General features: G+C 41.4%; 1 protein-coding gene across 4 annotated transcripts in view; it reads right to left on the bottom strand.

Moving 5' to 3' along the window:
- The window catches only part of XRCC5 (X-ray repair cross complementing 5), a 91,011-nt gene that overhangs the window by 29,661 nt on the left and 44,800 nt on the right, over positions 1 to 16,550 (bottom strand). For 3 of the 4 annotated variants that reach the window (XR_004915133.2, XM_036085310.2, XM_078071293.1), the window contains exons 15-16: positions 11,782 to 11,875; positions 9,993 to 10,062 (exon numbers count right to left, since the gene is read on the bottom strand). Coding sequence is in view for 3 of the 4 variants with exons in the window: in XM_036085310.2 (XP_035941203.2) it covers positions 9,993 to 10,062; positions 11,782 to 11,875 (164 nt within the window). In the remaining variant the exon portion in view is untranslated. Of the gene's footprint in view, positions 1 to 2,199; positions 2,239 to 9,992; positions 10,063 to 11,781; positions 11,876 to 16,550 lie in introns of those variants that run through there. The other variant, XM_078071292.1, reaches the window with a different exon arrangement.

The raw sequence follows: 16,550 nt of genomic DNA, 5'->3' as shown, positions 1-16,550 counted from the left end.
AAGAATAAAATACTCACAAAAATTTAACAAAAGAAGTGCAGGACTTGAATACTAAAAACGACAAACACTATGGAGAGAAAGTAAATAAAAGCCTAAATAAATGGAAAAATATCCTATGTTCATGGGTTAAAAAATTCAATATTGTTAAGATGGAACTCCTCCCTTAATTATTCTATATGCTCAATGCAATCCCTATCAACATCCCAGAGGACGTTTTTCTATAAATTGAAAACCTGAATCTAAAATTTATATGGAAATGCAAAGGACCTAGATCAGCCAAAACAATGTTAGGAAAAAACAAAATTGAAAGACATATTATAGTATTTCAAAGCTTACTATAAAGCTAAAGTAGTTAAAATAATGTATCAATGAAGAACAGACATAGGTCAATGTAAGAGAATTGAAGGGTGTAGAAATAAACTCTTAGACGTATGATCAGTTGATTTTCAACAAGATACCAAGGCAACTGGATGGGAAAAGGATGTGGTTTTTCCAATAAATGATGCTGGGACAACTGGTTACCCTCTGAAAAACAATGCATCTAGGATACTCACCCTCATAACCATTTACAAAAATCAACTCAATGGATTATAGACCGAAAACTATCAGAAGAAAATCTTTGAGACTTGGCTAGGCAAAGATTTCTTATGTAAGACTGCAAAATGATAATCCATAAAAGAAAAACTGATAATCTAGAAAATCAAAACAACGTTATACTTCAAAAGACACCACTGAAAAGATAAACCACAGACTGTAGAAAATATCTGCAAATCACATATCTGACAAAGGACCTGTATCCAGAATATATACAGAATTCTCCACATCTACATAAGACAATTAAATTAAGAAATGGGGAAGAGATTCGGATAGACATTTCACCAAAGAAAAAATATATGAATGGCCAATAACCATCTGAAAAAAGGTCAGCATCATTAGTATTTAAGGAACTGCAAATTAAAACCACATAGGGATGCCAACACATCACCACCAGAATAGCTATAATTCAAAAGACAACACAAGTGTCATCAAAGATATGGGGAAAGTGGAACTGTCATTCACTGCCAGTGAGATGTTAAACGGTAAAACTGCTTTGAAAGGAGTGTGGCTGCTTCTTAAAAAGTTAAACATAAACTTCCCAGCAATTCCACTCTCACCCAAGAAAAACAAAAAAATACAAAGACCTGTAATTTTCATAGCATTATTTATAATAGCTAAAAACTGGAAACTATCCAAATATACCCATCAATTGGTGAATGGATAAACATAATGTGGCATATCCATAAAACAGAGTATTACTCAGCAATAAGAAGAAATCAATTACTCAGGACGCCTGGGTGGCTCAATTGGTTAAGCCTCTGCCTTTGGCCTTTGGATCCTGGGATAGAGCCCCACATCAGGCTCCCTGCTCAGCGGAGAGCCTGCTTCTCCCTCTCCCTCTGCCACTGCCCCTGCTTGTGTGCTCTCTCTCTAATAAATAAAATCTTAAAAAAAAAAAAAGAAATCAATTACTGATACATGCTACAACATAAACAAACTTCAAAAACTTTATGCTAAGTAAAAGAAGCCACATGCAAAAAACTGCATAATGAGTGATTCCATTTACAGAAAAGATAAATCCATAGAAACAGATGTGGTTACTTGGGGTGGTGATAGGAAAAAAGAATGGACTACAAATGGTCAGGGGGACCTTTTTTGGGTGAGAGAAAAGTTTTTAACTGGATTACGGTGATGATCATATAACTTTATAAATTTACAAAAGATCACTGAGTTGCACATAGAATTAGTGCAGAGACTTGTGGAGATCTACCACAGACAGAAAGGATGCTTCCACTATGTTTCCACGATAGAATAACTGCTAAAGCTCAGATAGCGAATTTTATCCTCAGTGCCCCAAGGAAACACTACTGGATTCCAAGGACAAGGGAACTATCAAAAAGATCACGCTCATGAGAAATGGCTGACTCCAATGGCCTACAGTGGCTATCTTGAGTGTTTCAGTTGCATCTCATTACCACTAAAAGACACAAAGAGATAAACTACAGGATTTCAGCAGTTTAATCTGACAAAGGAAATGAAAATGGGCCTGTATCAGTCAGCTCAAGCTGTCATAACAAAACACCATGGGCTAAGGAGGCTTCAGCATGAGAAATTTATTTTCTCACAGTTCTGGAGGCCGGTGCCATTATGGTCAGGTTTTGGTGAGGGCTCTCTTCCTGGCTTGCAGTCGTCACCGTCTCACTATATTCTCAGATGGCAGAGAGAAAAGAAAGATAGGAAGAGAAAAGAGAAGAAAAAGCACAAATCTAATGTCTCTTCTTATAAGGTCACCAATCCCATGAGGGCTCCACCCTCATGATCTCATCTGAACCTTATGACCTCAAAAACAAAAAACAAAAAACAAAAAAAAAGGCTGGGACGCCTGGGTGGCTCAGTCAGTTAAGTGTCTGCCCTCAGCTCAGGTCATGATCCCAGGGTCCTGGGATCCAGCTCTGCATCAGGCTCCCTGCTCAGCGGGGGAGCCTGCTTCTCCCTCTCCCTCTGCAGCTCCCCCTGCTTGTGCTCGCTCTCTCTCTCTCTGTGAAATAAATAAAATCTTAAAAAAAAAAAAGTGAAAAAATTGTTTAAAAAAAAAAGTTAACTATTCTCCATTGTCCAAAGGCATCCATGCTGACAATATTCTCAAGCCCTACTGAAACTGTGCTCCACATCTGAACAAAACTCCCTTCCCTTTTCTAGCCTAAAAAACAAGCATGCCATTTTTTTTTTAATTTTTTTTACTGTTATGTTAATCCCCATACATTACATCATTAGTTTTAGATATAGTGTTCCATGATTCATTGTTTGTGCATAACACCCAGTGCTCCATGCAGAACGTGCCCTCCTCAATACCCATCACCAGGCTAACCCATCCTCCCAACCCCCTCCCCTCTAGAACCCTCAGTTTGTTTTTCAGAGTCCATTGTCTCTCATGGTTCTTCTCCCCCTCCGATTTCCCCCCCTTCATTCTTCCCCTCCTGCTACATTCTTCTTCTTCTTTTTTTCTTTCTTAACATATATTGCATTATTTGTTTCAGAGGTACAGATCTGAGATTCAACAGTCTTGCACAATTCACAGCAACAAGCATGCCATTTTTAAGAGTTTATGCAGACGTGCCTAACAGACAGGACTAACTGTATCAAATTATACTTGCCACTTCTTTCTGTGTCAGCATATTTTTTGCCTTGGGCTTGCAATTTGAAAGGGGAGGGCCCAAACACTTTTATTGCATTTAAGTGGGACTCCAAGCTGTTTCTAGGCTCCTCGTAACATATTTCGGCTGATTAGTGACTATTTTAACAAAAGCCTAACATCCTTTCCTAAACATCTTAATTGGTTAAGAGCTTCTGTTGTTTGCCACGAGCAGTCACTTTAAGTCATTGATTAAAGCAGTTTGCACATCAGCACAATCTGAAATCAGTTTTCTTCTTCAACCAGCTGGGCTTAGGAAGCAATCTTGAGGACAGCCCAATTCAAGGAGAACCAAGTGCAATGCCCTGCGTGACAATCATGCACCATGCAAGCAAGAGGCGCAGAATTTATAGGAGGTTGAGGGCAAGAACGGAAGTGCTGTAAGTACAACTGCTCTCTGCCTCCTAGATCGCGCTCATTAGCACGCAGCGCAAGGGTGAACTCTGACAGCAAGCTGGAGAACATACCCTTCCTGGGAAGCACCCGTCACTAATCCGAGTTCCCAGCAGAGCCGCCTGTGAGCACCTGCCTCGCGGCACTGTGGGCCCGGAGCATGACGGCACGCCGACGGGTCACTATGTTAAATGCGGCTTCAGACTAGACTGCTCTTCTGGGTGTTCTGATGCGGGGAAAGTGTTCATGTGAGTTCCACATTTTCAGCCAGAGGGAAAAATACCCTTTCCATGTCTAACATAAAAAGGGGGGGAAAAAAAACACCCACTCAGCAGGTTTAAGGCAAGCAACCTCTGCCTGACAGGAGAACAAAATGCCGAGAGTGGGAACTCTGCTGTGGCGGAGTGCATCTAGACCCCCTCTAACGCTCTCAGGAAGAAATCTTCGTGCTCACTGGGAACATACCCACAGCAAACAGCCTTTTATTTTTATGCTACCAGTTGGCTCTCTTTCTTAACAGATAGCCAGGCTACATTTTACAAGAACCATACCCTGTAATTAGACATCTTCTGATCCACAGATTGACAGGAACTTGAAAGAATTTAAAAAGCTGAGTAAGAATGGATAGAAGCCTTTTAGGAGAGTTGATGAAAACCAAAAAGACTTTCAAAGTGGTTATGTGTGTATGACGGTCTTTGCTTCCGGTGTCATGTCTTTTTTCTTTCTTCTTTTTGTCTTCATTTGAAGAATCTCATTTTAATTATTTGGTTGACTAGTTTTATTATATTAAAATGTAAACTGCAGGGCAGTGCTGTGCCATTTAATGAAATGTAGGCAATCCATGAAGAAGTTTAAGCCACAAGATCCAGTGTCCTCCACACATTTGCAGTCATCAGTGGAAAGTCAACGACTCCGGGCCTCAGTCCACCCCCAAGAAGATCCATGAGTGAGACACTCGGGGTCACGGCTACATAATTACCATGTCAAATCCTAACACACCCTTGTAGCGGGTCTCCTTTACACTTCCAAAGAAACGGATTGCTGTTTCCAACTAAGACTTCTTGTCATTGATGAATGAGACATAAAATAACCCTGACAGTCAAGTTCTGGGGTTTAATAATTTAAAACCAAACAAGTCAAAAGGGAATCCAGGGAACAAGTGGCATATTGAATAAAAAATATGAAGTATGGACTAAGCCTCTAGAACCCATAATCATGTGTTTTCTCTCTCCTGACTAGATGTGTCACTGCTGTTTTGGGAAAGGACTAAGAAAGTGTGTCACACTGCTAAAAAATGACACAACTTTTATAGGGCTGAAAATGTTTACAATTTTAGTTACTGTTTGTATTTACTATCCTTCTTTCAAGACATTCAAGATATCCGACAGAACTTATTTTTCTTAAATTTACCAGCTCTGTGTAAAACAGAAAAAGGCCATATTCTTATCTTCCTACGTTTATCTGGAAAGAGCAATGTAAGTTACATAAGCCATACCCAAGATTACATAAACAGGCCCATTCTCTCACACACACACACACACACACACACACACACACACACACACACACACACACGGGAAATCTCTCCTAGGTCTCAATTCTTGGGGATCCACGCTTCAGGGCTTGCCTCATGGCGGAGAGTCATATAATGCATGTAAGTAAGCTACTGTGCACCTGGGACAGTGTCATCCCATACAGAAATGGAACTGAAAAAAATGTCTATTTGGCTTTGATGAATGATGTAATTTTATCATGAACTGTTACCACGTTCCATCCTGTGTTGGTAAATTTTAAGAAACACCCTTTAAAACTGAAGGAATATTGTTTGATAATCAATGAGAATGAGGTAGATGGGAGAACAAAAGCAAAAAGGCTTGAGGATGAAAAGTGGTCCAAACAAAGTGAGACAAAACAGATTCAAGAAAAAAAAGAAAGGCCTCAGAGCCAGAAAATAAAGTGATCATCATCTCATCAGATGGGTATGTGCACACTCCTGCTCCCTATACTTAAATCTAATGGTAAACGTCCGTACCATTCTTGCTTAGGATGGCTCTTCTTGACAGATTTGTTTTTTAAACCAACCATGCTCCTGTGAACTCAACTGGGTGGAATGGAGCTCCACCACCCTATCCCTATTTGGAAGCCTAATACAGAACCTACAATCTTTCTTTTTTTTTTAAGTGAGATTTTTTTTTAAGATTTTATTTATTTGAAAGCGAGTGAGAGAGCATGAACAAGGGGAGGGGCAGAGGGAGAAGCAGTGAGTAGGGAGCCCTATGGGGGGGCTCAATCCCAGGACCCCGGGATCATGACCTGAGCCCAAGGCAGACGCTCAACTGACTAAGCCACCCAGGTACCCCCAGAACTTACAATCTAAGTGGCAAAACAAGGTCCAGAAAACAAAGTTACATTCCATTCTTTCTGACTCATAAGGTCCTCAGAGAACCTGTTTTTGAGACACCAGGTACATCCAAGCTACTTGACATAATATCTCATACTTAGTGGGAACATCTCAATTTAGACTTATCTTGATCACAGGAATTATTTAGAGGGTTGAAATAATGTGGCTTTTCCTCCTCCTCTAATTTGCTGTCTTTTGACCATTTTAGCATTCTTCCTAAGTAAAAGCAGGGAAGGAGCAAGGATTTTGAAATCCATGGTGTTCCTCCAACAGCTGGTGGAGGAGGGTGTTCACATAAAGGGATAACCTGGATTCAAGGAGTCTCTGAGAACGCTGTGGACTCAGGTTCTTCCAATAACCCACAATTGCAGATAACAGATATCACGGATGAAGGCACTGATGCACTTATGAATACCGTGTGAGAGAAACAAGTCTACTTTCACCACTGAGAAATGATTATTATGCATACGGCTGTGGTCAAGAATTTTTCTCTCGTAAAACTGCAGTGACAGAATGGTGGGATGGGTAGGGAGGGCGAACGAAAGGGATCAGAAAAGGAGGAGCACCTGAGAATCAAAGACAGCTTACAGAAGCATCAGCAGCCAGAAAGAACATGTTCCCTGGGTTCAGTGCCATCTCCTCTATGCCAATAAGCTTCGGACAAGAAATATCCCTCACTGAAAACCAGAAGGTAAGAAAATGTGTAGATGCCTACTGTAGACTGCTAGTGTCAAGGGGATAGGATCGCAAAACTCTAGGTATGACTGTACTATTAAGCCAGATGGAAAGAAATTATACCCATATTTTAGTTCATAATAATAGGTAAACAGGTCAATTTCTAAGGGTAAAATAATCTTACCGTCTATTACTGATCATGCTTTTGGCAACTGAATTTAAAAAGCAGATCTACTGGAGAAAAGAGAAGAGCTTCTCCCTCCTCTGCCCTAGGTACAGATCCCTGGGAGGGACAGAGGAGAGCAATACCAGAAAGGTAGCTTCAAGTTTGGAGGACAACTTTGGGCTTCAGGGAAAGTGAGTCTTCACTCACAAAGGGCCTTAGTAGAGATGCCCATGCAGAACACAGCTAGGAAAAGTAATGAACAAACAAAATTTCTGGAGCTTGAAGCAAGGAAAGGAAGGATAAAAGGGAAGCCAGGTTAGGACCATAAAACAGAATTGGTTGCTCACAGGTGGGCAGTCCCATTTCCCCACAGCCCTGCAGAAAGTCCGCCTTTGTGAGGTCGCTGCAGAGCTCTGACTGACCCAGTCCTAGACGGAGGAACAGAGGGACCCCACCATCACACCACCAGCAGCACACCAGGGCTCAGTCACATTCAACATAAAAGGACCGTCTACTCCTCAGAAGTCCTACCTACAGGCACAAGGTTGAAAATACACGACCTTATTATGTCTGAACAACAACAAACACGTGTAGGAAAGGAGGGCATTAGGAATCAGGAGAAACAGTCGGTTACGTAGAAAAATCCAGTATTTGAAAAAGACAAGGATTTGAATCCCTGTGTGATTTAGGGAGAAGTTCATCTCTCCTAGTTGTAGTTTTTCACATAAAATGGGGAGAATGCTACCTATTGTAACTTATATGCCACGTAGGGGTCACCTGCCCTTGTTACTTTCACAAGACTGCTTTGAATCCCCAATTCCATGGCCTCCGAAAACACTGTTTTCTGGAGATGTGAGCAAATTCTTAAGAATTTACTCTCTCATGGGGCCCTTCAGACTCTGGTCTCCTGTGCTCTCAGGTCCTTTCTCTGCTCTGCCTGAAGTAATTCCAGACCCAAAACTCTTTGTCTCTTCACCAGTTTCCCCAGATAGAGCTCTCAAACCAAGGAATCCAGAATTTTATTGACAGTGAATATTGGCAGTTATGAGTTGGGAACACACTGCTGAACACTGTGTCCTTATATAAATTCATTCACTCCCTCTCTTTTCTACTCAGCCCTTCCTTTCCTGAACTAGCTCCCGTTTTTCTACTTCTATGATGTCAGCAGAGTCCCTCTTCTCTGAACCCTGACTGGCTAACCACCAGGCTGGAGACAGGCTCAGCCTCTACCCTAAGCAGTTACCAAAATATTCTCCCAATTAAAAAGAAAAATTATTTTTCTCAGAAAATCCTGGCACCAACTGTTAAAGCTCTACTGTCTTCTCCACTTGCTCACATGACTGCAAGAGTGCTCTGCGGGATAACCGAGACAAAGAATATAATAGCTCAGCACATGCTATTATATACAGAATATGCTAGCACAATGACCTGAACACAGCAGACACTAGTGCCTGCCTTTACATTCGTGACCGTGCCAGATTGAGTCCCTGAAGAGACCACACCTCTACCAGCCAGAAAGACTAGTCACTTCCAAAGGGAGGACCTCTGCCTTTGGCCGAGGCAATCGACAACATATAATCAAAAGCTAAGAAGGCCTCCATCTTTCTTCAAAAACACGGTAATCATGACAGACAACGGCTGGCTGACTTGCCACAGTAATGTCTCTGCATTCTCCCAAACACAGTCACAATATGCAGCCAAGCAGAAAACAGCACAGGTAGGAATGCTATGAAAGCCTCCTTTGATCACCCCCATACATGCAGGAGAGAAATTCTGAAGTACTGTTTCCACCAAGCCTTCTGGAAAGCTGTCACTTTAATTTCAGATCTCCTTCATCTACTTAGATGTAGTTTTGTTTTGTGTTAAACTCAAGAGCTTTTCTCCTGTATGGCAATTCTTAACAGGGCAAAAAGCTCTTTCCCCACCTCAAAACACAAAACATATAGATTATCATAGTAACGAAGCTTGTCTTCCTCCAGAAATTCTCATGGGCTGGCCTTCGGTGTTCCTGCCAGCAGGACTGGTCCAGGAGACCGTATGCTCTGGGGCTCAGCTGGTCACGACTGCCTATGGGCAACAGCACAACAAGCCCAGGCGTTTTGCTAGGATTCTCAGACTCTCCACTGCAGAGGATCAAAGTAGAAACTGTAGGGTTTCCTAGACATTTAGGAGTCATTTCTCCCCCTAAAATGCCAAGAAGTTGGGAGAGAAGTTCTGTGCACACGTTCACATAAACACACGGACAGGCCTGACCCTGGATGGCAATAATGAACACAATGTTCTCATATGCACAAACCTGCAGGATTAGAACTGCCAGCCGCCTCTCCTTAAAGAGTAAAGAGGTACTTGAACACAATCAAGTGAATGAATGTTGGTCCCAAACCCTCTGTCCATTCCAGGAAACTTTAAATATTAGCCCAAGCCTAAGTGGAATTCTAGGTTATAATTCATAAAAAGAAAATGTGAGGATGTAGTCAATTTCAGAAAGATCAAATCTAGGGGCAGCAGGACGGTGTTCTGGAACTTGTATAAAGAGGCTCAAACCCTTAGGCCTAGAACAAGAATTACGGGTCACTGAAAAGAGGAAGACATGACACAAAAATGTTTTATTCCAGAGGCACCTGGGGGGGCTCAGTCATTTAAGCATCAGACTCTTGATTTCAGCTCAGGTCATGATCTCAGGGTTGTGGGTTCAAGCCCCGCATTGGGCTCTGTGCTCAGCTCAGGGTCCGTTTGTCCCTCTCCCTCTGCTCCTCCCCCCGCTTTCGTGTGCTCTCGAAAAAATATTTTTTTTAAATGTTTTATTCCAAGCTCACTCACAAGACCCCAAAGAACTTCAGTGAAGTGGAACCAAGAGCTCTAAGGTTCCGGCCTACAGTTTTCTTAACAAAAAGACCTACAAATTAGCTCTTTTCCTACTTGGGCAGACCTGTGCTGAGTTTACCCTCATGTGCTCAGTGTTGCTCTGACGAGCTCACCAGTAACACACAATCACAAAGGTCCACGAGGAAAGAAGCCTGCTGTATAAGGATACCAACAAAAGGCTACACTTCTTAATCTAGAGTATAAATCCATTACCCTAATTATCTATCTTCCCTTAAATGCAGAGGCAACAGCATAGCACTCACCTTCCTCAAAGCTGGCTTTCTTCTGCCTCACTAGAACACGGAAGTTTTCGGCAGGATTCACACTTCCGACCTAGAATGCACACACAGACAATAAACCCGCAGATCACTTCTCTTTTTGGCAGCACCCCAGCAATACGAGATGGCTTAATGTAGTAAGTGTGCTCTTATAAAATAAAACCAAAGACAAAGAGAAGGTCCTTTCTATTCATTTCCATTTCCAGGGTTATTTAAAAGCAAGCAGATTCCTGTGGCCAAAGAGCTGCCGTCTGTACTTTCACTTATCTCTCTTTATGGAAGCTGACTTCTTTCCAGAGAGGTCAGAAGTATTACAACCCAAGTCACCAGTCAGCTCAGCCAGAAGGCTTTATGTGACACAGTGCTGGTACATCCAGACACCCAACAAGTTAGGAAGGGGAGGATTCTGCAGTGTGGGGTCCGTTCAGAATATATTTGCCCCACTGCAGATGACATGAGAAATAACTGCCTGATACTTGTTTTGCTGAACTGCCCTTTTGTGGGGACTGCTGAGGTCTCTCTGGCATTGAAGTTTTGGTAGAACATACAAACATGTCCAGCTGCACATGTCCCCCCCAAAAATAAAAGCAGATATTGTGTAAAGATTTACCATAGTGCTAGGTATGAAAGTTTCAAAGATGAAACTCTGCCACACCATATGGCACTTCCTGATCATACATAAGTCTTTAATCTTCCAGTCCCAACCCAGAGGCAGCTGGGTGGCTCAGTCAGTTAAGCATCCAACTCTTGATTTTGGCTCAGGTCATGTTCTCTGGGTTGTGAGATCGAGCCCCGTGTTGGGCTCTGCACTGGACGTGGAGCCTGTTTAAGATCCTCTCTCTCCTTCTCTCTCCCTCTCACCCTCCCCGCCCCTCCCTCTCTTAAAAAAAAAGAAAAAAAAAATCTTCCAGTCCCAACCTCAACAAGCCCGAAGTATCACTCAGCTCACTGGGGAGAAGACAATGGGCTTCTATTACAGCTGGTAAACTTTGGTACAAAATGTACTGAAGTTTCCAGTTTGCTCTGGGATAGCAGTCAGAAAAGCTCTCAGAACAAATAAGGTCATGATCTTTTTTCCTTTATTATAAAAAACTGAAATAAAAATCCAAATCATTTTCAGATGTTCAGTTTTCCTGAGAGCATTCCTTTTTAAGGTTGGAAAAAAGGCATGCCCTAATGCTAACTATCCTTCCTAGTGCATTTGGCTAGTAAGGGACAATTTTTAAAATTCACTGATTCAAAATAATGCCACTTAACAGAAGATAATATATTCAAGTTCCAAAACCTTCTCATTAAATAAAGAAGATCTCAAGTGTTAAAGGGTACTTGGTTTGGGAAAATGTTAAACTTGTGAAGCCTGTTCCGAAGTTATATATTAGAAAAGAAATAGAGAAGTCATGCTCTTAAATTTTACAAATTCAGAGACTAAGACTCCTATCATCAACCTCCACTTATCCCATCGTTTTAACTAAACAGAAAGCTGCAAAGTAAAGCCAACCAAAAAATCTCTAACAAAAGTGCTACCTGAGCTATTCCATGCACTGCATATTATACCATGCTCTACGCACATGTGTCAAGGAGAGATTTCTGTAGGTAATTCCCTGACAATAAAGGAAGAAGTGTGGGAAGGATGTACATGGTTCATATATTAGAAGCACCAGAGAAAGTGAATCATTAAAGGACTAACAAAAATTGATGCATTCCCGCACTGCCCCCCACCCCAAGTCCCAACCTTCCAGGAAGGTGGGAAGCACCCCGGGAAAGTACTGCTTACACTGGTGACACTTCCTTCAGCCAGGCTGGACATGCTAAAGCAGGCCTCCCCTTCCTCAGTCTTCAGTTTTTTAGAGGTGGGACCCTCTTCATGGCTGGAAAAGAAATAAATGGATTTTTTCTCTTAAAACAGAATATACAATACAAAAACCAGACTTGGTTGACCCATGAAGTATACGTTTATTTTTCAAGTGTCAAAAATAAACAGCCGCACTTAGTGCTTGCTGATGAAAAGCCTGCCCCTGCCCCCCCCGCCCGCAGCCCCAGAATTCCCGAAGGCCTGACGGGAGCCACCCTGGCTCTGCCTCACAGCGCCAGAGAAGTCAGCAGCAGCAGCCGCAGCACAGAGCCCCCTCCAAAGATGAAACTGCAAGCAACGGTAAAGAAAACCCGGCATTTCAGGAAGAGACCCATTTACCCCTCAGATACCATCTGCTAGTTTCTGTCTCAGAATTGATAGCTATTAGCTTTCCATGGACATGGATGACCTTTGGGTCTAATACCCCATCTTCTCCATCATATATGTGAGAGCTTTATAAGCTTCTGCTCACAGCTATCAAAACTTACTAGACAATCCTTAATAAATATGCAAGACCTTGTTCTTAATAGTCCTTAAACTATAAAAAACCACTTTCAAAAAAAGCCCTTTAATTTGTTCTTTTATAAACCTAATTCTATTTTGGGCAATATGCTAACAGTCCAACAGCATCTGTGTAGTAAGGGAAAGATGATTCCAAGGAACTGTATCAAACATCTTATCTCAAGTAACATGCTGGCTTCAACAGCCTGCCTTAAAGTCAAGAGGAGGACAAAAATTAATTGCAAAGGAGAAGAAAAACAGATCCAAAGACTCTGCCCATAACCTCCCTTAAGCTGCTGAATATAGAGATAGAATTTTTCTCCCAGACAAATAATCTGGGCCAAAGCAGCGGTCAAGAAATGGCTGAATGAGAAGGGACGTTAGTAACCAAGACCAAAACTAAACGTGATGTGTTTTTGTTCAAAAGCCCAACCTTCAGAGAATGAGCCTTGAAGAAGAGGTTATCCTAAAAACAAAGAAAAATGAGGCATAAGCTGGCTTATTCAATGGTATTTCAATAAACAATCTCTTACCATGAGATAAAAGGGCTGAAGTAATTATTACAGACTCATAAACATGAATTAAAACTTTTATTACTTGACATCTTTCCATTCAACACTTGCCTTTTTCCCTTTGAGAAGGAAAGAGAAGTAGAAGACAGAAGGATAGAGACCAGGAAACATGAAAAGGGGTGAGTCATCCAGAGCTCTTCAAGCAGAATAAGAAATAACCACACAAAGCCTTGATGGCAGAAACAGAGGAAAAATGCACAAGCCCAAGGGAGCATGAAATTCCATCAGAATTGGAGTCCTTTTAAAAGAGTCACAGCCATCTCAGTGAACCTTTGTCAGTTCTTCCCAAGAGAAAGACAACGTAGTACTCCTAGATTCAAGTCTCACTTTTTCCACTGACTAACCCGGGACCCTTACGTCTTCTTAAAGGTATTGACTGGTATCTTAATTTTTGTATATGTAGAGTTTAAAGTCTAGTAAATGACTCCCCTCGCTGGTCTTCAGTTTGCTCCTCAGAAAAATACTATGATGAAAAGCACCATGAGCATATCACTACTCATCTACAGTCTTCCAAAAATGCAAATCACCTCATATAGTGCTGTTAAGAAGCATTAAACATATAAAGCACTATGCTTAGTTCTGTGAGAACACAAGGTTGAATCGCATGAAGAATTTCTTACACCCTCCAAAATATGGTTCTAGTGAAGGAAGGACAAAGAGACATATATATCAATCCTCCAGGACTGGACAGGTAAAGGTAATAAGCAGAAAGTAGTGAAAATTTGAGTATGGTTAATGTTCTCAAGACTGAACCATTTAATAGCATTATTAGGAATTTTACATATATTAAACTAATAATGTCTCTCTCTAGTGGGAAAGGGCAATGACTCTCATCCCAAAATTACCTGAAGAAGCTGAGCTCTGGAAGATAGAAATTATCCATGCAAGACCCTAGCAGACATACAAATGTCAACAGCTGCTGCATTTGGATGTCAGAATAATTTACTGTTCTTTCTCATTTTCTTATTGTCTTTTATAAATATGTATATATTTTGTAATTCATCTATTTGGCCAAACTTTTACCTAATAACTTACTATATGCTGGCCACTACACTAGGCTCTAGATTCTAAATGTACAAAAAGTAATACACAACTAACACTTTCAGGAAATTCACCAAACAAAAGAGATAAATATATAAACAAGCGATTAACAAACTACTGTGGTAAACAGCATGTCCCTGTAAGAGGATAGGCAGTAGCTGTACTGGGCTGGGGCATGAGAGGCAGGCTGGGAAGTAGTGAGAAAGGGGGATGGAAAATATAGTAGCCCCCCCCCGTCCATGGTTTTTGCTTTACAGTTTTCTGTTACCCGCGGTCAACTGCAGTCTGAAAGCAGATGATTCTCTTTATGACTTAGGGTCAGAAGGTCAACAGTAGCCTCACATTACATCACGATGCCTACGTCATTCCCTTCACCTCATCTCATCACGTAGGCATTTTATCATCTCACATCATCACAAGAAGGGTGAGTAGAGTACAAGACATTTTGAGAGAAGGACCACATTCACAGAACTTTTATCACAGTATATTATTATAACTGTTCTATTATTGTTGTTAATCTCTTACCGTGCCTAAGTTATAACTTAAACTTTATCATAGGTATGTAATGTATATATAGGAAAAACACATAGCATGGATAGGGTTCAGTACTATCCATGGTTTTAGGCATCCGCGGGGGGTCTTGAAACACATTCCCCATGGATAAGGAGCGGTGGGACTACTGTATCTAAATCATGGACACAGAAAGTGTGAGGAAAGAAAGTGGATCTCTAGGGAGCTGGATTATGAATAGGTACTTCTTTTCTTTCTGCTTATCTAGGTTTTCTCTTTTTTCTCTAGGTTTGATCTTAAGCCAATGTTAATGGAAAGCCACTAAAGCAAAGGTTTTTAATCAGGTGTCCAAGGATAGTAACAAGGAATTTGTGAACCACCTGAAATTATATGCAAAATTTAGTATGGTAGGTCATTTTCCTGGGGAGAGGGTTCACAGTTGTTGTTTTGTTTTGTTTTTTATTAACATATAATGTATTATTTGTTTCAGGGGTACAGGTCTGTGATTCATCAGTTTTACATAATACATAGCGCTCACCACAACACATACCCTCCCCAATGTCCATCACCCAGCAGCGCCCTCCCTCCCACCCCCCTCCACTCCAGCAGAGGGTTCACAGTTTTTATCAGATTATTGAAAGGGTCCATCATATGCACACACAAAGATTAAGAATCACTGCGTTGATGTGATCAGGTTTGTTTAAAAAAAAAAAAAAAATCACTCAGGTAGCAAATGCACGGTAGACTGGAAACAGGTAAGACCTGAAAGGGAAATCATTTAAGGGGTTATCTCAGTAAAGCAGGCCAAACTGAGGACTATAGAAGAGCAATGGCAGTGGGAGATGCTAATAAGAGCTAACTTTTTTTTAAACATTAACCACAGGCTAGTCACTACACCAAGCATATTTAAAATACCTCAGTTAGCTGGGTGATGGACATTGGGGAGGGTATGTGCTATGGTGAGCGCTGTGAATTGTGTAAGACTGAAGAATCACAGACCTGTATCCTTGAAACAAATAATACATTATATGTTAATAAAAAAAAAGTCAGTTAAACTTCACAACCACCTTCAGAGTTAGCTATCATTATTGACCTTTTACAAATGAACAAACCAAGGTTCAAAAGGGCCTGACCTTGTCTAAAGCACACAGTTAGTAAGGGGGTCCACAATGAATTCTGTACTCTAAGCCACTCTCCCGTAGGGCCTCTGAAAGGTACATATTTGTTACCACAAATAGCGCAGAGCAACTTGCCAATTTTAACTACCACTGAAGGGAAATGCTTCGATTTGGATCCAACTCTACTTGGCTGCAAAATCAGTGCTATTAGCCACTATACTAACCTGAAGCAAAGGAGGAGGTTTGAGGTAAAGCTAACACAACTTGGTAAACCAATCAGACATAGAAAGTAAAGGAAAGGTATCGGCTCCCTGGAAATTAGGTGTCATTCACTAAAACACAGAATAACAGCATGAAGAGGGTTTGAAGGGAGCATGGCAGGAGACAGAAGATGATGAAGTCATTTCTGGACATACTGAACTTGAGGGATCTATAGATACTTCAGATGTCCAGAGCATAGGATGGAAGCATATTAGAATAGACAGATATTCAGTAGTTTCTGAAGACCTGTACGTGAAATAATAAAAGGTCTTGAGACATGCATTGCTGAGGCAATATGGCATAATGGTTGGGAAGGCAAGCTCTGGAGTCAGACTGGGTGTAAACCCTTTCTCCAACACTTAACCCCCTGTGATCTTGGGCAAGTTTCTTAGCTTCTCGAAGCCTCAGTGTCCTCAGCTTTAAGAGGGAGTTAACAGAAGAATCTATTCCCCAGAACGGCCAAGACGGTCCACATAGGTAAGGCATGTTTACAGCGCACACACCTGTGTCCAATACATGTCAGCTCTTTCTGAGAAGGAGTCCTACAGGACAGAACATCAACACTTAAGACGGGGGGTCGGGGGGTTTGTGGGGTAACAGTACATTTTTGGACTACATTGTCAGAGGCATCTGAGAGGAAACTGCAAAGGTTTAGAAAGAAAAATCTGGAGAAGCTAAAGTTAAGGAA

This window comes from Halichoerus grypus, chromosome 4 (genome assembly GCF_964656455.1).
Source record: "Halichoerus grypus chromosome 4, mHalGry1.hap1.1, whole genome shotgun sequence".
NCBI lineage: Eukaryota > Metazoa > Chordata > Mammalia > Carnivora > Phocidae > Halichoerus > Halichoerus grypus.
The sequence above is the reverse complement of the archived record's forward strand: the minus strand, read 5'-3'. Positions and strand labels throughout refer to the sequence as shown.